At 45.4% G+C, this 22,507-nt stretch overlaps 1 protein-coding gene across 33 annotated transcripts in view; it reads right to left on the minus strand.

Moving 5' to 3' along the window:
- The window catches only part of Cadps (calcium dependent secretion activator), a 479,644-nt gene that overhangs the window by 183,085 nt on the left and 274,052 nt on the right, over positions 1 to 22,507 (minus strand). For all 33 annotated transcript variants that reach the window (XR_013434504.1, XM_078038579.1, XM_078038583.1 and 30 more), the window contains exons 7-8: positions 16,329 to 16,440; positions 6,688 to 6,827 (exon numbers count right to left, since the gene is read on the minus strand). Coding sequence is in view for 32 of the 33 variants with exons in the window: in XM_078038579.1 (XP_077894705.1) it covers positions 6,688 to 6,827; positions 16,329 to 16,440 (252 nt within the window). In the remaining variant the exon portion in view is untranslated. The remainder of the gene's footprint in view (positions 1 to 6,687; positions 6,828 to 16,328; positions 16,441 to 22,507) is intronic.

The raw sequence follows: 22,507 nt of genomic DNA on the forward strand, positions 1-22,507 counted from the left end.
TCAAAAGTCGCTGGCATTGGTGCTCTTCTGGTCTGGGTGGAGAGTGTGGCCTGGCCCTGCGGGAGGAACGGCTGCATTTGCTGTCTCCATGTCCCTGTGCCACCTCAGTGCCTGGAGCATCATAGGGGCTTTTGAGAAAGGGTCTTTCATTTTTCTTTTTTCATTTTTTTTTTGCAGGGGGTGGGTAGTGGGGGGTTGAACTCAGGGGCACTCAACCACTGAGCCACATCCCCAGTCCTATTTGGTATTTTATTTAGAGACAGGGTCTCACTGAGGTGCTTAGGGCCTTGCTTTTGCTGAGGCTGGCTTTATAATCCTCGTGATCCTCCTGCCTCAGCCCCCCAGGCTGCTGGGATTACAGGTGTGGGCCACCATGTCTGGCTTTCTTTTCTTCTTTATGACTTCAAGATTTAATCTTTTAGATTTATTTTTACTTGACATATACAAGTTATATATATATATATATATATATATATATATATATATATATATATATGTGGTATATATACCCAGATGTTTTGAAATAGGTATATATACCACTTATATATAACTTAGCCATTGTGGAATGGCTAAGTTAGATTAATTTGTGATTATTTCACATAATCATCATTTTTTAATAATGGGAATACTTACAAAATACTTTCAGTGATTTTCAAGTGTACCATATATAATTATTAACCAAAGTGACCATGTCATATATCAGATCTCTTGATCCTTGCTCCTTGTTAGAAATTGCTTGTGAGAATTTCTTTTAAGGAGAGAGGTCACAGTGAGACAGAAATTCACTTGGGATGCTTCCTGCTCGTTTATGGGAGTGCAGGAGAAGAGGGAGGGTCGGGAGGCTGTAGGTGCCTCACCAGTGGGGCCGCTGCCCAGCAGGAAGAAGCATGGTTTGGGGAAGAGAGTGCAAAGGGATGGGACAAACAACACGGATGACAGCTTCCACCACTACCAACCACTCTTGTGTGGCTCTAGCCCTTACCATGCATCAAACCTTGCTCAAGGTGCCCAATATGGAGTAACTCATTTAATCCTTACCACAACCCATGAGATAAGCACCATGCTACCTCCATATTATGCTGAGCAAAAGGAAGTTCAGAGAAGTTCAGCAAGTTGCCTAGAGCTAGGAAGTGGTGGTGTCAAAGATTCCGTTCTGGGCACTTTGACCTGATTGGCATTGAGAAATAATAGCACAATAAAGAAAATAAGATAGAATCTTGAAATTATTCACTTATTTCAAAAGGAAGTAGAAAAGGGGGCGGGGGGAAGAAAACAAGATCCGATGGGACAAAGAAAACAAATAGCAAGATGACAAATAGTAAACTGATAAATTTAAACCATGTCAGTAATCACATGAAATATAAATAGGCTAAATATATCAGTCATAAGATCTAGAGATTCAGATAAGGTTTAAAAAGCTAGATCCAACTCTATACTGCCTACGAGAGACACATTTGAACTCTTAAGACAGAAGGCAAAGAGCAAAAGATAAAAAAGGATTCCCCATGCTAACGTTAGATTTTGGAAACCTAACTTCCACTTCCACCTGTCCCACAAAGTAAATTTAAGAGAGGGTGTTGCCAGGGATGGAGAAGACCATTTCATAATGATAAAGAGGTCAATTCATCAAGAAGAAATAATCATTTAAATGCTTAGGCATCAAATAGCCACGCTCCAAAATACACGGAACAAAAATGAACAGAGTGGTCAGAAGGAAAAAAAAAAACAAGAATCCACAATCACACTCAGAGATTTTGATAGACTTCTCTCAAGAATTGCAAGAAAACCAGGAAGAATATAGAATGTCTGAACAACAAGGTCAAACCACTTGGTATGGCATTTAGAGTTAGGAAGTCAACCAGGGAGATAAAATCAAATCCCGAAAATCTAGGCGGTCTGGTTTGAGTGTCTGTTGCCAGCAGTCCTGGTGTCCTGGAGACCACGGGGAGGACAAAGGAGTGGGATGGTTTTGAAGGACAAAGAATCCTAGAACAGAGGCTCAGTTAGGAAAACAGAAGAGGAAAAAGGGATCTTAATGATGGAGGGCTCTAAACTCTGTCTCCTTTGAGGCTTGCTAGCACGTAGATGGAAAATCAGAATATCTGTGACTGACTCTTGGGTGGTGGACTGTGGTTCCTTGAATGAATCCAAAGCAGAGCCACGTGGAACAATGTGTTTTAGTCCTTGGTTAAGATGGAACTGAGAGGAGTAAACAAACGTAGACCCAGGACTGAGGCTCACTCTCACATGGGCGAGTCCTGTTATCATGTTATCCCTCTGTTTCTCTACCTGCCAAGTGGAGGATTCATTCATTCACTTATTTTTCTATGCAACCAATAATCAGTTTTGCAAGATATCAAACCCTGTATGAGGTATTGCAACCAAAGGAGACAAGTGTCCCTTCCAACAAGGAACTCACAGCCTAGTAAGGAAGAAAGACAATAAACTATCGAACAAAGAAACACATGGGATAGAGTAGGGTAGGATAGGACAGGAGCACTGCTAAAAGCAAAGGAAGAAAGGGCGGGAGAGAGGGGACACATGACCCAGGGGGCCAAGGGGATATGCTGAGAAGATGCAGAGATGTGCAGAGATCCAGGTGAGCCATAGGGACGTCCAAATGGAGGAAAGGTGATATCCTAGGCAGGGGAAACAGTAAGGGCAGGGGTCCTGATGGGAACCTCTTTGGGGAGGTCCAAGGAGGCCAGGGGCTGCAGTAGTGATCAAGGTCAGCGATCGGGGCCTTGTAGCCATGGTAACAGTGCTGGTCCTTACTTGGAATGAGATGGGGACTCATGGGAGGTTTCCTAGCATTCAGATGCCAGGATCAGGCTCCTATTTTTTTTTTTTAAACCACCCTGGCTTCAGAGTAAGAAACAGAATGCAGGCAAGCCAAGTAAGGAACAGGGGAACAGCTCAAGTGAAGGGGAGAGGGGAAGGGGGCACAGGGCCCAGTGCAGAGAAGGAGGTGGGGACGGGCGGGGAGCTCTAGAAGATCCTGAGGGTGGAGCCAACAGAACTGGATGATGGATGAGACGTGTGGTGAGAAAGAATGAGACTTGTCAAAGAGGACTCCAAGGTGGTGGGTCTGAGTATGTGGGTGGAGGAAGGGACCATTTTCTTAAGATGGGGGGGGCAATCTTTCCCAATTCCTGTAAAGGCTGTCTCAGGGATGAAATGAGAAAGTGGCTGTGAAGACACTTCTGGAACTTGAAAGCACCATCTGGAGGTAAAAGATGAAAAATTAGAAAGCCACTTTGAAGTTGTTAATTCTCAAATGTGCCCAGATACCCCTGTTCTAAGACCAAAAAAAAAAAGAAAGAAAGAAAGAAAAAAAACAGTGTTGATTTTTCTCATTGGCATTTTTCTCTTTAATAAGGTTATTCTAGATAGATCCGTGGTTCATTCAAGGATCTGTTTCACTTCATCGAGGAATATTTCACAGTAATTCTGATTTTCATCTTATGTGTTAAATTGAATATTATATATATATATAATCTTAGCCATGCTTCTTAAAAATTCCCCCACCTCTCATTTTCTAAGCTGTGATGTTGCTTTGATAATTTTATCACCCTTCCCCACATAATAGGACTCAATAAAACTATTTTAAGCTTAAATGAAAAAAAATATTGTCCATGAACATTTTTTATTTTTCCCTGAATCATTCCTCATGCAGCTTAGGGTGTTCACCCCTGATTTAGGCCACCTTGGGTCTGATTGTGTTTTTAAAGGAACTCATTGCTCACTTTCAGAGGTATTTTAGGCTCGATTGGTCATTTTAAAATGGTGGCCTCGGCAGACAAATTAGTTATGGCATCTGACAGAGGAAGCTGTATATTTTTTCAGTTGTTTAGAACAACAAGGTAGCCTGAAACACATTTATTAATTTTTACAAAAAAGTCAACAGAAAAATTCCAAAGTCCAGATAGATTAGTTCAGTTTTCAAACTGTGAAGAAAGAATGTGGGAAGTGGGATTGTCCAATGGGGACACCAATACCCATGCCAAGTGTTGCTGTGGAGAACAGTGTTTATGAAACTCCTAGTTCAGTGTTCCAGGGGGCCCAGGCTGCAGGGTGAGGTACTGATTCTTTTAAGGAAATTAAAAAGAAGCAGTTGAGAGGACAGATCTACTCATCCACTTTCTTATTCTCTTTTCTACCATTCTCTCTTCCGTTGCCATTTCCTCCTTGTCCGTTCATTCCTGCTCACTCATACTCTGGTTCCTTTAGCAAATGTTTACAGACTCCGTTTTAGTTAGCTTTTTCATCACTTTGACCAGAAGACTTGAGAAGAACAAGTAGAAGAGAGGAAGTGTATTTGAGTCTCATGGATGGTCAACTCCAAAGCTCTTAGACTAAAGTGAAGCAGAGGTTCATTGAAGGAAAGTGTGGTGGAGGAAAGCAGCTCAGGTCATGACTCAAGAAGGGAAGTGGGTGGAGGAGAGAGAGGGAGAGAGAGATTGATTTGCTCACCAGGGACAAAATATATACCCCAATGACCTACCTCCTGCAGCTGCTCCCTACCCACCTTCAGTTACTACCTAGTTAACCCCTGTGAGGGGATTCATGGGGATTCATCCACTGATCACAATCTAATCATTTTGCCTCTAAACATTCTCACATTATTTCGTACATGAGCTTTTGGGGGACACCTCATATCTAAACTGTAACAGAGTCTTTATGAACCCAGGTTTTGTTAAGGTTGCAGGATCTTTCGTTGTGGAAGGAAATGAATACTATAGGAAGTGAACAGAATACTCAATTCCTTTGTCTTGGAACTAGGATATTGACTCTTGAAAGGGAAATGGTGTTAGGGAGAAATGCCATTAATGTTTCTGGAATATATGCTAGGAGTGTGATAGGGGAGAAGAAGAGCTGACCTCAAGAAAGCTTTCTGAGATGCCAATTTGATTGAGGAAAGGCTGACTGAAGTTCCTCAGGAAGGACCAACTGTGTGTGTAGTCAGGGCCTGGCCCACTCCCCCACATCCTGACATAATTCCATCTCAGGCTCTGGGAATAATCTGGTCTCAAGGAAGTTCAATGCAAATTCTCCAAGGCCAAACTGAAGCCTGGGTTCTGTTCTGTTCCACGTCTCCAGGTTACTCGTGGCCCTGCTCTCTCTGGAGTCTTCTGGACCTGAACCCTTCTGTGCCCTGATTGGCAGGTAGCTATCTTTCCCTGGCCTCTATGGATTTGGTTGCTCCCAAGAACATGGAGGCCCTAGGGGGAGGGTCCTGTTCTCTCCTCTCTGACTGCATTCTGTGGTGGGCTCTCCTCTAAGGGGATGTTCTCTTCCTGTTCTGGTCACACCCTCCTGGACTCTGCATGAACTTCTGTTTCAACTTGCTTTAATCCATGGTTAGGCCTTGATCTCAGGTGTCTGAATTCCCCAAACCTCCACTACAAACAGATAATCCTCAGTTTTCATGGTGAGGTTACCACTTCGAGCCCTATCCTAAGTGAATTCATTAAAAGAAAAAAAAAAAAAAAGGAAAAGAATTAAGGGGACATTTCTGGTGACCAGAAAGGCCAAGCAGAATGATAGCTGGTTGGCCAATAGGCCCTGCAGAGCACTTGGTAAACGTCCCTAGGTCACTACACAGCACAACTGTTCCCAACTTATTTAATAGGCCACGTCTCAACATAGGCCCAGTCATCAATAAACACTTCCTCATGCAGCTTAGGCTGTTCACTCCTGATGTAGGCCACCTTGGGTCTGACTGTGTTTTTAAGGAATTCATTGCTCACCGGTGGCTTTGTAAAATAAAACCATATTTTACCTATTCTTGTCCTATTCTGTCCTCCTTGAACTTACCTAGTTATTCATTGCACTCCAACCTCTAAGATAATGAAGATAATCACAATTTTTCATTATTTTTTGCTCATTCATTTCTATGTGGCAGCAAACTCTCAGAAAGTTCCAGTGGGAACTGACCTCCAACATGGCTATAGCAGCTGCTCCCAGCTCACACGGGCAGTTGCTGACCAAGGGGCACAAGTGGGTGATTTGTAGTCTGGATGAGCTCTAGGCCTGTGACAAGGGGCATGGGACCCAGAAGAACTCCCCACACTAGACCCCTTGGCATGCTTCCTGCAGGGTTTGAATAGTACTGGAAATCCTCTCAGAGGAAGAGAAGGAAATTATTCTCTGTTGATGGCGAAAAAGCCAATACAGAGATCATCAGAAGTGAGGAAGCTCAGAGTAACTTTCAGAGTCAATTTTTTTTGGTTTTGGATTTAACCCAGGGGCACTTAACCACTGAGCCACATCCCCAGCTCTTATTTTATTTTCTATTTAGGGACAGGGTCTCACTAAGTTGCTTAGGGCCTAAGTTGCTAAGGCTGGCTTTGAACTCAAGATCCTCCTGCCTCAGCCTCCCGAGTTGCTGTAATTACAGGCATGTGCCACTGCACCTGGCTTCCCAGTCAAATATTTTAATAACCTCTTATGAATGTTTTCGACTTCCTTCCATGTAGTTCTCTGAAGATCAGTCTTGTATTTGTTTTCTTTGTTTTGTTCATTTTTTTTTTTTTTTTTTTTTTTTTGCAGTGCTGGGGATGGAACCCGGCCAGGGCTCTGCACCTGCTCTCCTGCTGAACTACATGCCCAGCCCTCATTTGACTTCTGTCTTGGAAAAGGAGTGGACACGTGTCCCACATGACCACATGGGGACGAGACACTTACCCAGAGTGCTTCATGTTTTGGGGCTTATCCATCCGGACGGCAAGTTTGATTTTGAGGTCTTGATCGGGGCAGTTTTTGGAGACTGTCATTTTGTGCCACTCAGACTGTTTGGGGCTGTTTGGGGTGGGATGGAGGATGACCTGTAGGGAACAAAGGGAAAAATGTGTTAGTGGGACAATACAAGCATCACCATGGGCATGTTTTTGTAGATCAGAGACTTTGCTGCTGAGATGTGGAGTGACGTGTTCAGGTCCCACAGCCAACGTGTCATCTACTCACTGAGGCTGGCCAGGCCTGAAGACAGGGCATTCTCTTGCTCCCTTCTCTCTTTTCCTGACCAAGTTCATTAAAAAAAAAAAGTAAGGATCATGACTTTTGTGATTTTTTGTTGCTTTTCCAAAGTTGAAAAACACAAAGGAAACCCTGATCAGAGAACAGTGTTATTACCATCATCCAATAATATAGATGAATGAAAGAGGCCATGCTAGAGACCACTTTTACTCCATTCCTTTCTTCCTTCTATATTCTCTCTCTCTCTCTCTCTCTCTCTCTCTCTCTATATATATATATATATATATATATATATATATATATATACACATATGTGTGTGTGTGCATTTTAATTGTAGAATATTATATATTTATTTTTTTATATGGTGCTGAGGATCAAACACGTGCTAGGCAAGCGCTCTGCCACTAAGCCCTCTCCCCCCTATTCTTTTTTTTTAAATACTTTTTTAGTTGTAGATGGACACAATACCTTTATTTTGTTTATTTAATTTGTTTATGTGGTGCAGGAGATCAAACCCCGTGCCTCACGAATGCCAGGCAAGTGCTCTGCCACTGAGCCACATCCCAGCCCCTCCCCTTCTTTAGGATATCTTTTACTATTGCAAGAAGAGAAATTCCTCAAAACCCGCAGAGGAAAATAGAAAGGATGTTATCAAATAGATAAGAAGTGTTAAGATGGCGAGAAGGAAGTCAGGTGTGGTGGCGCACACCTGTAATCACAGAGGCTCAGGAGGCTGAGGCAGGAGGATCGTGAGTTCAAAGTCAGCCTCAGCAAATTAGTGAGGCCCTAAGCAACTTAGAAAGGCCCTAAGCAACTCAATGAGACCCTGTCTCTAAATAAAATATAAAAAAGGGCTAGGGATGTGGCTCAGTGGTTCAGCACCCTTGGGTTCAATCCTGCCCCCCACCCCCGGCCAAAAAAAAGTAGATGTAGAAAAGGGAAAGGGGTCTTTTAAGGGTCACAAGTCAGTCAGCCCAATTCACCTGGACTGGCAATCTTGTCCCACACCACCCAGCTTTGCCTTGGCATGGAAGAAGGCGTAGGTAGGTTGGTGAGAGATCAGCTTCAGGAAAATGCTTTTCACAGGTGCATGTCAGAGATGGCTCTTAGACCTGGGTGTCCTACCTCGGTTCTCATTGCCTCAGAGGCTGGAGGTGAGAGAGAAGTGGACAACCTGGGCAATCCACTTTCTCACTCTGGTTGTCAGAAACCAGACAGAATCTGCAGAACATGCAGTCAGGGAGGAGTGGAGTCGTTGGAAGAGCGACGCTAAGGAAACATGGGCACAACAAACACTGGGCTCTCTCTCCTGCGATGGCAGTGTGCCCAGCTTTGTTCAGGTGGCGTGGGCTGCTTTCAAAGCATCTATTTTCCCCAGGTGCAGGGAAAGCAGGTTCCTTTCCTGGGCTCCTCTCCCCAGTGGAGAGGGTTAGAAGAGACGCAAAGTCTCAGCAGTAGACACTCTGGCCTTCCTGGTCCAGCCTCAGCTTTGCTCAGTCCTGCCAGCACCATCTGTGCTTGGAGGACAGGTGCACATGGCCTTCCCCGTGACCTGAATAAGGGCTCAGAGAAGGGGACTGGGGCAGAAACACTGCAACGTGCTTCCTTTGTGTGATATTTCCACCCATCTCTCTTTGGGGCCTGACCCTTTTTTCCATTAACTTTCCTCTCGATGATGAAAGAAAATTGATAACTTCTTGCAAAACACAAAATTCCAGTTTCCCCAGTGTTTTATGATGTGGTTGAAACAGAAGAAGGCCTGGAGTTCCAGATCAGTGGCTGCCAAAGATGTTTGATCAAGCTCTACTTCAGGGAAATATTTTTTGAGCAATGAGCTCAATACCCAGATGCCAACATTTAACATTAAATTTGTTTACTTTGTATTCGTATACTACCTTATCACATGTATCAAAGATAGACACAAATGTAGAAATTTTAAAATGATGGGATAGAGATCAAGAAAAAAAAATCCCTAATTTCTAGTACACTTGGCCTTCTGTATCCTTAGGTTCCAAGGACTCTCATCACTCAACAGGGCTGATGCTTATACAGCGGTCAAGGGTGGGGACCCAGATGTAAGAAAATTGGATTCAATCAACTAAAGATTGAAAATGTTTGATAAATAAATCTGCACTCAACATGTACAGACCTTTTCTTGTCTTTCTTCCCTAAACATTACAGAATAGAACAACACTATTTACATAGTATTTACATTCTATTAGTGTTCTGGTGTGGATGTGAGGTGTCCCCCAAAAGCTCACGTGTGAGACGGTGCAGGAAGGTCCAGAGGAGACATGACTGGGCTGTGAGAGCCTTAACCCAACCAGTGAATGGACCCCTGATGGGATTAACTGGGGGTGGCTGGAGGAGGTGGGTGTGGCTGGAGGAGGGGGCATTGGGGGCATGGCTTTGGGGTCTCTATTTGTCTCTGGAGAGTGGAGTCTCTCTCTGCTTCCCGATCACCATGTGAGCTGCTTCCCTCCACCACACTCTTCCTCCATGATGTCCTGCCTCCTCTCGAGCCCCGAGGCATGGAGCCTGCTATTTGTGGACTGAGACCTCTGAAACTGTGAGCTGTCAAATAAACCTTTCCTCCTCTACAGTTGTTCTGGTCAGATCCTTTAGTCACAGCAGCAAAAAAGCTGACTAAAACAATTAGGTAATATAAGTAATAGATGGTTTAAAGCAGATGAAAAGTAGAGGATATGCAAGCAGCACACATTTTACACAAGAGACCTGAGCATTCAAAGATTCTGGTATCTGCAGGGGGTCCTGGAACCAGTCCCCAGGGTACTGAGTGATCATTGCTGGTCATTGTGTCCATGTTCTATGATGAGCTATATTTTAAGGGATCATCTCTATTTAGGGCAAGGTGCATTGTTAATGACATTGGGTGTAAACCCAATAGAGTAAATCCCTATAGTTCTGGGAGTCTTCTAAATACTGTCACACCATCCTGACGGACAGCTTGTCCTCCGTGGTCATGCCCCGCAGGCTGAATCTGGGTGGTGACTCTGGCATCTTTTCTATTTTTTCCTAAAACTTGCATTACTAGTGTCACCTTCAAATCAGAACCCTCTGCTTGTGATCATTTTAGGCCTTTTGATCATTCTGTGAAGGTTAATTGGACAACTATGTGTAAATGTCTAAGTTCACAAAACTGGCACTAGCAAACCTCTCTGGGCCAATATGTCATAGGACAAATGATGGAAGTTAAAGAGGAACTCGGGGTGTCATGGCATTAGGAAGAACTCTCCCTTCCCTTAAGGATGCCCACCTGTCACCCTACAATGCATTCTAGATCTGGAGTCCTGACACTTTTGGAGATGGGAAGAGGGAGCTGCTGGACGCAGTGAAGCTGGCCCCCTGTCCTGAGCTAGTTTGGCCCAGGAGTGGCCAGGTTGGGAGGTAGTGAGTGGCAGGGAAGGGCTGGTGGGAGCAACACAGCCAGGCAGCAGGAAAGGTCCTTGGCTGGCTTCTCGGCTCCTTCCCGCTTGGCCAAGTAGGACAGGAGTGGTGCCCTGGGCACCCGGAGCTCATTAACAAGCCTCCCACCATATGGATCCTGGGCGTGTGTCCCACCAGCAATATGGTGTCCATTTAAGATGCAAATGGCTGCTGCTTATTCCTGGTCACTCCACAGTGACCTCCTTCCCCTCCCTGTGGTCACTCCCTGGGGAGCCTTCTTCTGCAGAGTGGGTGGAGAGATGAGGTCACTGCAGTTCTCTTGCATCTGGGTCCCCACCCTTGACCGCCCATGTATAAGAGTCAGCCCTGTTGAGTGATGAGGGTCCTTCTGGGGGCATGGGAGCCCTGGGCAGATCAGACACCTCATCTGCACATTCCAGGCTGCTAATCAAGCACTTTGTCATCTCAGCCACGGCCCATGTGTGCTGGGCTTTGATGTGGGGTGGCTGGTATGGCGACCACAGCCCCCCTGCAGTAGGCTGCACCCCAGCCAGCTGCAGCTTCTCCTAGTCACCTGGGCGTGTAGTGGAACCGGCTGGGGACTGCTTTACCCTGGGCCCTCACCTGGCTGAAATCCACAGCTGAGCCTGGATCTCTCTCCCTACCTGTTTGCGTGCCCTGGGAAAGGCATCCCTGCTTCTCAGACTGACTTCTGTCCACTTACCACACTGCACAGAAATTTCTGGATTTTATGCCTGTGCCCTGTGAGCTCTGAGAGGCTAATGATTTTTGCTTGCTTTTATCCCTGCTTACTCCGCACACGGCACTAATGATTAGGCACAGCAGGCCTGCAATCATATTTGTGGAAAAAAAGTTTGATAACATTGCAGTGTTGGCTTGGGTGTGAGGAAACAGGCACTCTCTCATGCCTTTTGTGGAGGTATAAAATGGCATATGGACAGTTTGGCAGTAACTGTTAAATTCAAATTGTGTTCAGCAAAATATTTTTTTTGAAATTTGTCCTGTAGACATATGCAAGAAAAAATAAATAAATTTGAGGCTATACACCAAAGCATTCTTTATGCACCCAAAGATGAAATAATCTAAAAATTCATCAACAGAAGATGTATTGAATGAAATATATCTGCACAGTGGAATATACTATACAGCCCTATAAAAAGAACTGGGTCACTATGGGTTGCAATGGACTCATTTCCAAATATGCTGATGTTCCAACTGATGGATAGAGCAGTAGTTATAAAGTAACTTTCAGTTGTGCTTTCTTTTATTAAATAGAGGAATGCGCGCACACACATGCTATGAATGGATGTGCAGAGAATATTTTGGGAAGAATATGCCAGGAATTGCAAAAAAATATTTTTCATTTTCAATGCAAAAAACATTTTCATTGTGGTATCTGGTCAAGGTGAAAGAAATTGTTATGGTTTGTATTTGAGATGACCCAGAAAAGTTCATGTGTAAGACAGTGCAAGAAGGTTCAGAGGAGAAATGACTGGGTTGTGAGAGCCTTAACCCAACCAGTGAATGAACCCCTGATGGGATTAACTGGGTGGTGGCTGGAAGAGGTGGGTGTGGCTGGAGGAGGGGGTATTGGGGGCATGGCTTTGGGGTCTCTATTTGTCTCTGGAGAGTGGAGTCTCTCTCTGCTTCCTGATCACCATGTGAGCTGCTTCCCTCCACCACACTCTTCCTCCATGATGTCCTGTCTCCCCTCGAGTCCTGAGGAGTGGAGTCTGCTGCCTAGGGACTGAGAGACACTGTGAGCCTTCAAATAAACTTTTCCTCCTCTAAAACTGTTCTAGTTGGGTCCTTTAGTGACAGCAGCGAAGAAGCTGACCAAAACAGGGATCATTAGTTTCCACTAGTATCCATTTTTATTATTTTTAAACCATCTGCATGGATTATTTCTTCAATTAAAATAGTTAGCAAAGAAGAAACAGACTAAAAATGGTTGAATGGACCACTTGGATTTGCAATGTGGTTCTGCTGCTACCACTTGATAGAATCAGCACACAGAAGCACTCTCCCATAGGGTCCCCAGAGTAACCTCACCTAAAAAGAGACAGCAATGCCACACAGGTGGCATACGCCTGTCATCCCAGCAGCTCTGGAGGCTGAGGCAGAGGCTGAGGCAGGAGGATTGTAAGTTCAAAGCCAGCCTCAGCCAAAGCGAGGCCCTCAGCAACTCAGTGAGACCCTGTCTCTAAATAAAATACAAAATAGGGCTGGGGATGGGGCCTAGTAGTTGGGTGTCCCTGAGTTCAATCCCTAGTACCCCACCCCTCAAAAAAAAAAAGACAGCACTGCTGTCTCCCCACGGAGCTTTCTCAGTCCAGAGGGGTCAGCTCTCCCTCCCAGTCTCACTGGCGATCAGTCCAGTGGAGGATGTGGGCAGAGGGCTGCCGTGGTGCCCAAGGTCCATGGCGGTGAGGACTGGCATTTGCTCAGAGAGATCGTGTGTGGCTTTGGAAGGCCTGGGAGGTGGGGAAGAGTTTTTCAGGCAGAGGGCCAGCCCCTGGGGAGGAGAAGCACTTGGCTCATCTGAGCACCTGTCCAGGTGCCGGTGGCAGAGGGTGCCCAGCCAGCAGGAGGAGGCAGGCAGGCCAGCCCCATGAAGATGGTGGAAGTTTCTTAGGCATGAAGCAAGTGTCAGTCATCCAGGAACGAGTGGCCGTGTGGTCTGGGGCAAGCAGAGCCTAGGGCTTCCCCACTGTAGAGCGTCAGTGTGGCGTAGGGAAGGTCCCCTGGAGTTGAGCTGCCTCCATTCCTCGTCAGCTACTTAACCCCTAGGTCCTGTGCTTCTCTGCACCAGTGAGACCAGGGAGAAGTCCCTGCCTCGGTGGGCACACTTGTGAAGGGTCCCTGAGGGGCTGAGCCTGGCCTGTGGGGCGTGGAGGATGCACAGGCCCCTCCCTGAACTGGGGGCTCAGGGGGCCCCTCGCCTCCCACGGGGGAATCAGTTCTCCCATCTATACTACAAAGAATTTGAAGAACTCCTGGCTTTAAGCTCTCCTGAGAGGAAATGATGGAGAATCAGGAAAGTGCCTGTATCACCTGTATTGCTGCATTTATAGACCATTTCCTGGGCACCCTGTGTTCTGTGCAGCCCATCCGGGGACCCAAGGGGAGTCTCCCTGTACTGGCCAGTTCCATGCCTCTCTGCCAACACCCATAGGCTGGATCCTGAGAGTCTCGTGATTTTTGATATCTGCCTTCATGAGAAAAGAGAAGGAAAAGACAAAGACTTCTCCCGCTCTGTGTCCCGACGGACAGAAGTGAACACCTGTCACTGCTCAAAGGAAACAGCTAAGCCCTTTCCTTCAGTCCCCTCCTTTCTGGGGAGGGACACTGTTTTTGCTCTTAGCCTTATTTACTTTTTGTTTGGCCTCTGTCTGTGATCTGTGTTTTAGAAATATGATTCCAGGGAAAACCTACAGATGAAAGGAAAGAAAAATCACAGACACAAAGGGAAGGAAAGGAAAGCACAGGAAGTGAGGTCTGGCTGGTCCCGCCAGGTGTGTGTGCCACGTGCATCTGGGGGTGCCCAGGTTTCTCTAGATGATAGACCAGAGACACAGAGAGGACGCCTTCAGGAGGGATCATGCAGCCAACCAGTATGAATGAACTCTAAATTTTTTCCCCTAAATTTCATATATCGAAGATATGTAACCACCAACATGTCTGTATCTGGAGAGAGGTAATCAAAGCTAAATGAAGCCGGGCACTGTGGTACACGCCTGTAATCCCAGCATCTTGGGAGGCTGAGGCAGGAGGATTGAGAGTTCAAAGCCAGCCTCAGCAATTTAGTGAGGCCCTAAGCAACTCAATGAGACTCTGTCTCTAAAGAAAATAATAAAATATTTTTTTTAAAACCTGGGAATGTGGCTCACTGGTTAAGTGCCCCTGGGTTCAATCCCTAGTGCCAAAAGGGGGGGGGGAAAGCTCAATGAGGTCATAAGGATGGGGTCATAATCTGACAGGATTGGTGACCTATTTATAAAAAGAAAATATGTCCCATCTCCCACACAGGGAGAAGGTGCCCATCTAAAATCCAGAAAAATGAATGCTTCTCAGAAAGAGGAACTTCCTCTTTTTGGGGGGGTGCTGGGGATTGAACCCAGGAGCACTCAACCACTGAGCCACACCCCCAGCCCTGTTTTGTATTTTATTTAGAGACAGGGCCTCACCGAGTTGCTTACAAGCTCGATAAGTTGCTGAGGCTGGCTTTGAACCTTCGATCCTCCTGCCTCAGCCTCCAGAGCTGTTGGGATGACAGACTTGAGCCACTGCACCTGCCCATTCCTGACTCTTGATTTAGGATGCTCTGGATTCCAGAACTGTGAGAGATTACATCTCCCTGGGTCAAGCCATCCAGTCTGTGGTATTTTGTTATGGCAGCCCAATAACAAAATAACAAAGAAAAAAATCATTGAAAGTATAAACAAAGAAACAAATCATTGAAAGTCTCTCTGCTGCACACTGGGTATTGGGTGGAGAACAAAATAGTTTACGTTCCTATTCCCAAGGAGCTTTTAGAATTCACTGGGGGAGACAGAGACCAAGATTTCTGGGTTCTCCCTTTCTGTCTCATCTGGAGAAGGTGGGCAGAGGGATGCTGTGGTGCAGACGGCAGTCAGGAGAGGGCTCCCCAAAGACTGGCATGGACTCAGGGAAGGCATCTATGCCTCTGGAAGACTCGGAAGAAGCCGTGTGGGGTGATGGAACAAATTAAGCCAGCAAGTGACAAATCCATCATCCGAAAGTACGAGTGGCTACTCGGTGCAGATCAAAAGCTGGGATGCAAAGAGAGGTGTCTCTAGGACCCTAGTGGTTCCCAAGCGGGTTGGTACCACCCCTGGGGATGTTTCAGAACATTGGAGGACAGTTTGGTTGACAAAATAAATGGGCCTGGCATTGAATGGGTGGGGCCTGTTCAACATTTAGGGAAGGGTGAGATGCTCCTCTGGAAGGAGGAGCTGTCCTGTGTCCCACCTGACTTTTGAATAGTGCCATCAGATATGAACAGGGATGGAAAAATCTGCTTACAAGAAACTCAATCTACATTCTGCCTCCGACACTTCAAATCAAAGCGTGTTTGGCACTTTTCCAGCGAAATGAAGGACATTTTGCCTGGAGTTGCTCACCACTGCAGTCAATCAGCTTACTGGTGCTCAGCACCACTCCACAGTGGGCTTGGTAGCTGTCACCTTCATGGTGACTCTCCAGGTGGGGTCAAGCAAACTACTGCTTCTTAAGGACTAGAGTATTTTCATTTTTTTTTTGAGTGCTGGGAATTAAACCCAGGGGCTCTTGGCCACTGAGCCCCATCCCCAGCCCTTTTCGTATTTTATTTAGAGCCAGGCTCTCACTGAGTTGCTTAGTGCCTCACTAAGTTGCTGAGGCTGGTTTTGAACTTGCAATCCTCCTGCCTCAGCCTCCTGAGCCACTGGGATTACAGGTGTATGCACCATACCTGGCTTCATTTTGAATTTTTGTTGACTACTAATTTGTCCCCCCTTCCCCCCGTTTTTATGCCATTATGTTAATGTTAACATTGTTAAATGAGTATATAGCTATAATCTGAGAATTGTATATGATGATAGTCAAGGGCATGCCAAATTTTTGCTTATAAAGGGTGTCTGGGCCCAATGATGTTGAGAATCCCTTCTTTATCTTCTCTAATGCACCCTCTTGTTAGTTCAGGTTTATAGAGGAGAACCACCTGAGGTTCAGAGAGGTTGAGGGACCTGCCCAAGGTCACACAGCTCATGTAGAGTAGAGGCTAGGATTTTCAACCCCAAAGCTGGGCCTCTCAGAACTTGGCAGTGCTGCTTCTTGGCAACCTGTGTGTTGGATACACCGCCGGAACGCCCATTCTGTGGAGCTCTTTTGGATACCTCTTATGACAGGGAGCACTTACCCGCCCGAGCTCCTTGTCCTCCAAGGCCAGGACACCTGTGCTCTCTGTGAACAGCTTCACCTTCACCGCGGGCAGTGCGTGGGTCGTGGAGAAGTCACCCTGGGTGCCCCAGCTGTGGACAAAGAATCAGAGAGGTCAGTGTGGAATCTTCCTTCTTTCCTTAGGGTGAGTGAATGCAGGATGGCCGTCACACCCTCCTGCCATCCTCCCCAAAGCTACCAGAGAGACAAAGCATTAGTTAACTTATTAGGCAAAGGCAAAGACAGATGCTCAGAAACTCTCCAGGGTCTTCACAGAGCACGGTAAGGAATCGCTTGGAATGAGCATGAAATCAAGTTGGTGAGAACTTTCCCCCATGTATTTGCTACAGCTACACTTTATTCCAGGGCATCTATTAAAAATTTCTTTCATATTCTGGATCTCTAGTCCTTGGAAACTAAAGTTTTTAATTTTGAGATGGGGCTTCACTTTAGCTAAAGTCTCATTGTAAATGAGACTTTGGGGTTGAGGGAGCCCCATTTCCACTGGCACTTGGAGATGAGTTTAAAAAAGAAACAAGTGACTGGGTATGGTGACACAGCCTGTAATTCCAGTGACTCTGGAGGCTGAGGCAGAAGTAGCACAGGTTAGAGGCCAGCCTCAGCCATGTAATGAGACTCTATCTTAAAATAAAAAATAAGAAGGACTTGGGATTTAGTTCAGTGGTAGAGCACCCCTGGGTTCTATCCCGAGTAGCACCCCCCACCCCCCCAAATAGAATGAATGGAGATCTATCCTGTTAACTTGAAAGAGGGATGGAAAGTTCAAGGATAAGAATGTGGAACTGCCAGTCCCTGCTCAGGTGTGTGAGGATCTGCATCTCAGCCTGGTTTACCAGGAAATGGGATGGAGTGCAGGGCTTGGCTCCCGTGAGCCTCTGATGGCCCCGCGTAGGTGCCTCTTCATTTTCCCATCATTGTCTGACAGAGAATTCACCTTCACTCATTCTGTACCTGCAGTTAGAGAGACCTTCGGGGAGTGGTAGCTAAAGAGCACTGAGCCCTTGCCCAAAACCCTTCCATGCCTCCCGTGCCGCTGCACGTGGTTTACAATCCAGGCCTGCACTAGGACCTCCCAGTCATCCACTCTATTTTTATGGGCTTCTGATTCTGCTGCCTCAGGCCCATGACATGTGTGGCTCCCTCAGTTGGGAATGTCTCTCTCTACCCTACCCTTCACTTGCCTACCTCTCTGGGGCTCAGCCAACATGCCACCTTGGATGTCTGTGTATCCATCAATCTAAATTGGGTTCCAGATTGAAACTCTTTAGCATACTGTTTCATTTTGAAGCATCAACTCCTTCCTAAGATGTTTCTTTTTTATCTCTGTTAGTAGCTGCAACCTGCTAGTTTGCTTCTGTAATCACACTTGCTCAGCAGCTGTGGAAGGAACCAGAGAAAGGCAGAGGGATCAGGCTCCTTGCATGAGAAAGTGTTGAAACCCGGAAGTCTGTACTGTATAAAAGATACTGGGAACAAAGGGTGGTGCTCACTGGGTGTGGTGTCGCATGCCTGTAATCCCAGCAGCTTGGGAGACTCATGTAGGAGGATCACAAGTTCAAAGCCAGCCTCAGCAAAAGCAAGGCCCTAAGCAACTCAGTGAGACCCTGTCTCTAAATAAAGTACAAAATAGGGCTGGGGATGGGGCTCAGTGGTTAAGTGCCCCTGAGTTCCATCCCTGGTACCCCTCCCCATAAAAATGGGCGGTGCTCAGCTGAATAAGCCTTGCTCTTCTGCATCTCCAAGGGCCATTTGTCCCTTTCCAGTGCCATGATTTTCTGTAACAGTTTCTCATTTCACATTCTAGCAATCATTGGGTCTGCTTAACTTGTGTGATAGTTTAATAGCAGAACCCGTGCATACTCTGTAAGCTCTATGACTGCAGGGACCATATATGTTTGGTGCATATTGAATACGCAGAACTCAGCACAGTGTCTGACACATAGGAGATGTGATAAATGTTTGCTGAATGAATAAATGATGCAAAATGTATATTCATTTACAGAACTAGGAAAGAGTAGAGCTACATTTTATATGGAACTTTTTTACTTCCCCTCATTACAATAATTTCTATATTGTAAAATATTTATTAAAATATTATTTAAATGACATCATAATATCACACCTATGGATACATTATAGTTTTTTCTTTTAACCCTGGTTCTTTCATTGAAATTCAGTTGGACATTAGCTTTTGATTTTATCACTGATTATTTCCTTGGGATACAGACCTAGAAGGGAGACATCTCTTCATTTACCAACAAACGTTCAGAGCTCTTACGATATTGCAGGAACTGTGTACATCCACAGACACTTCTAAGGCTTATGATACCTATTTCCAAAAACCTTTCCAGGAAAGCAGTTACTATGTTTTCCATATGGGCATGACAGCACTAATCAAAGGGTCTCCTCCTGACCTGCCCTGGCGTCACCCCTTACCTATCTTCTGCCCTGTTTTGTCATTATTATGTTCACGGTATTTCTTTGGCAACTAGTGAGCTTGATATCTTACCCTCTGCTTGTTGGTTGTTTGTATCTCTTCCCGTGTCAACCATGGAAACCTAACTCCTAGTCCCCCTGTTGCACTCCACCAAGTTGATTCCGTTGACTGAACTAAAAGACAGAAAGTGTCTATGGGGAGTCAGCAAGCGAGCCTCAGACTGTGGGGAGCCAGGTGCCCCAATGAGAAACCACAACAGTCACAAGAGCAACAGGGAGCAGACACAGCGGCGGGCCTGAGACTGAAAAGAGAGACAGGTTCCAAGCTCAGCTGCAGAGTGGCTCAAGTACAGACAGAAACTCTTACTGATGGTTTGTCAGCATCTACAGCACGTCCCTAAGAGAAGGGGACCTCTGTTCTAGCTAAGGTCACATAACAAGGTTTTCAACAGGACATCTTTAGCTCAAACCTTGGCTTAGTTACAATGTAAACTTGGGTATCTGGGACAAGTGAATTAACATTCCTATACTTCAAGTTCCTCAGCTATAAAATAAGCTCAGTTCACAGAGTAGTTGTAAAGGCTCGGAACAAGATGGGAAACCAACAAATTTTGGCTACCTTCTCTTCCCAAACTAACTGTGTGCTCGAATAAAGCAGGGGTCACTTACATTTGTGTCATCTATCTAATACATGTTTGTCCAGCACGTCTTAAGTGTTGGACCCCACGCAAATAAAGCAAGATGGATACTGACATTCCTACTACACAGGTAAATGCAATTACGACAGCTGCCCTACGTCAGGTGAGAATACTAAAGAGAAACGCAAAGTCTGTTTTATTCCAGGGAATCGTGATCGAACTGGAGAAGAAGGCAAATCTCTTAATTCCCAAGTTATAGTTCTTACTGATATTATTGTCATAATTGTCAGTGATAAGCCTTACTAGTGATCAGCAGTATTGATGACAGTGACTATTCGTTTATCATTTGTGATTAATTAGACTATCAATCTCTTTGAGCCTTCATCACGCTGGGTCCTGGGGATGAGAAAACATGCCCCTGGAAGCCAAAAGGATTCTGGAATGAGAAACTTTACACTATGCCGTACAAGTGACAGAAATCCAGTGTCCCAGGGGACCTGTATCCTCATGATACTGTCTTTGGCCTGGTTTGTAAGGATCTCCTGGCCTGCTGAGCACTTTGCCTGAACCCCTGTTGCCACCCAAGCATGCTCTGCTCCTTAGGCAGGTAAATGTAACGTGACTCAGACTCCAGGGTAATAATGCAAGGTTTCTGAGGTCCTGCTCGCTGGACAGAATTTGAGCCACCGGAAGTTACCTGACAGCCCCCTGAGACCTGACACCAAGTCACTTTTCCTTTCCACCAGGTCTGCAGTCATACTTTTGTCTTTCTGCCATGAGCCTTGGTTCACCCCGAATTATCTATCAGACTTAGACATAGTGAGCTGGCCCAGGGAAGCCGACATAAGGAGACCCTCTAGCCTAATCAGGACAGGCTATGTAATCTTTGGGGCCCGGTGCAAAGTAAAAACACATGAAAAAAAATGCCAAGAAACGTCCTGACGTACAAAGCCTTTCCTTTTCCTCCACTCAAACGCATGCTTTATTATCACTGGATGTTACTTATGAACATAGCTTCAAAGATACCATTAGCAAGAACTGCAATGTGGAAAAAAAAAAAAAAGATTTGCAAGATGGCATCAAATCAGATGTGTGTCCCTGATAACTAGTGCAGCTGTATGGTCGCATACCCATAAACCCAGCTCTGAGCCAGATGCCACCCCAGGCTGGTTAGCCTGGACCAATATTGGCCATGAAATTGGAAATTGTTTGCTCCTAGCTGGTCATTGGCTTCTGTGGAAGCCATTTCTGGCTCTTTTGTGTCAATGATTCTTGGAAGAATCTGCCAGGCTTAATCATCCTTTCCTGTCCCTCTTCCTTTAGAGGGAAAAAGTCAGAAAAATGTCCATTCTTTGTCTTTTCTAGCCACAGAGAGAACCGGATTTCTTTTTTCTTTTTAAATAATAAGCCAGCAAGGATCTTATTCAGATTATTGTGTGCAAGGCACAGATACCTATCTCTAGTGTCCACAATCATGGGTACATTACATCTTTTGCAACCCTCTTAGCAGTCTGTGAGACGTCCACAATTATATCCCCACAGTTATAGATGAGGAAACCAAGACTCACAGAGTCTAGGGAGTGTGCCCCAGGTCACACACAGGGAGTGAATGGTAGCCTGATTTCACGTTCTGAGACTGTCACCACACTACCACCCTAGGTACTTTTTGTCTTTGCAGTGAACATAAATGATCTCTGAAACTCGAAGGGCAGTTTCTGTTTCAAGATTGGCGGGACTCGGGGCCACTCTGACTTCTAACTGTGGATTTATTTCCCATGTTCAATACACCTTACAGAGTGCAACATTGGTGGTAGACAAATTAGCCAGGGGAGGAAGCATCAGAAACCTTGGTCTTTTGGTGGGGCCACACGTAGATTTCTCAATGCTGCTTTTTTCTCTGCCCATCTCTTTCCTCTTGCTCTAGTCATGAAAATGAATTTCTCTCTTAGTGAAAATTTTCCAGGATTGGAAGACAATTGCATTTTGTTTTTTTTTTTTTTTTTGGTACCAGGGATTAATCCAAAGGCACTTAACCACTGAGCCACACCCCCAGCCCTTTTTAGTATTTTATTAGAGACAGGGCCTCACTGAGTTGCTTAGCATCTCCCTAAGTTGCTGAGGCTGGCTTTGAACTCACCATCCTCCTGCTTCAGCCTCCTGAGCCACTGGGACTACAGGCGTGGGCCATGGCACTCGCATACGATTGCATTCTGATTTGAGAAGATTAGCAGTTGATAATGTTTATTGCAAGCCCAGGCTGGAAAAGGTAGCTAACTTCTCTCTGAACAGAAGGTAGATAAAGTAAAATGGGGTAGGTCTCTTTCTTCTACGTATCTATCATATCTGCCTCCTTATGGGTAGCTTATAAAAATGTTAAAAATGGCCACCAATTGTTGAGTGCTTATAGTTTGCCAGGCTCTGGGATTAGGGTTGATCATAGATTATCTCATTTAATCTTTCTGACAGGTCAACAAAATACTTTCCTTTTTATCCCCCCTTTATAAATAGAAAGACTTGGGTTTGAGAAGGTTAAATAACTGGGCCAGGATTTCAGGAGCTGGGCTTTGAAATCAGAATTTCTAATCTCAAAGTCGATACCTTGAACCATAGGCCTTTTTATGTTCTAGGTAACTCCCAACACAGTATTCAAGTATGGTTTGGCAATGATCTGTGCATGCATTTGTCTCCTTCTCTCCAGGGTGAATACCTTGGGGTAGAAATAATTTTCTTAAAACCCTGTCTCCTGTACCCTGCACAGGCCCTGACACACAATAAATATTTATTTAGCAATAAATTCAGAATATCCATGTCACAAAATTCAGGGGCTTTCAGAGAGATGGGATAACCAAGGATGTGACTGATTCCTTCAACAGAGGACTTCTATCTCCTTGAAGACTTGATATTTGTTAGGAGCAGCCCAAATATTTGGAGTGCATGCAGTGAACACTATGAATGTGACCACTCTCTGAGGAGCCAGGGATGAGCCTTTGAGCTCAAACAATGGTTGTCTCATGAGGCCAAAGGCCCACAGCTCTGTAGATACCAATAGCTCCCATGCTGGGAA

This window comes from Ictidomys tridecemlineatus, chromosome 2 (genome assembly GCF_052094955.1).
Source record: "Ictidomys tridecemlineatus isolate mIctTri1 chromosome 2, mIctTri1.hap1, whole genome shotgun sequence".
Lineage (NCBI taxonomy): Eukaryota > Metazoa > Chordata > Mammalia > Rodentia > Sciuridae > Ictidomys > Ictidomys tridecemlineatus.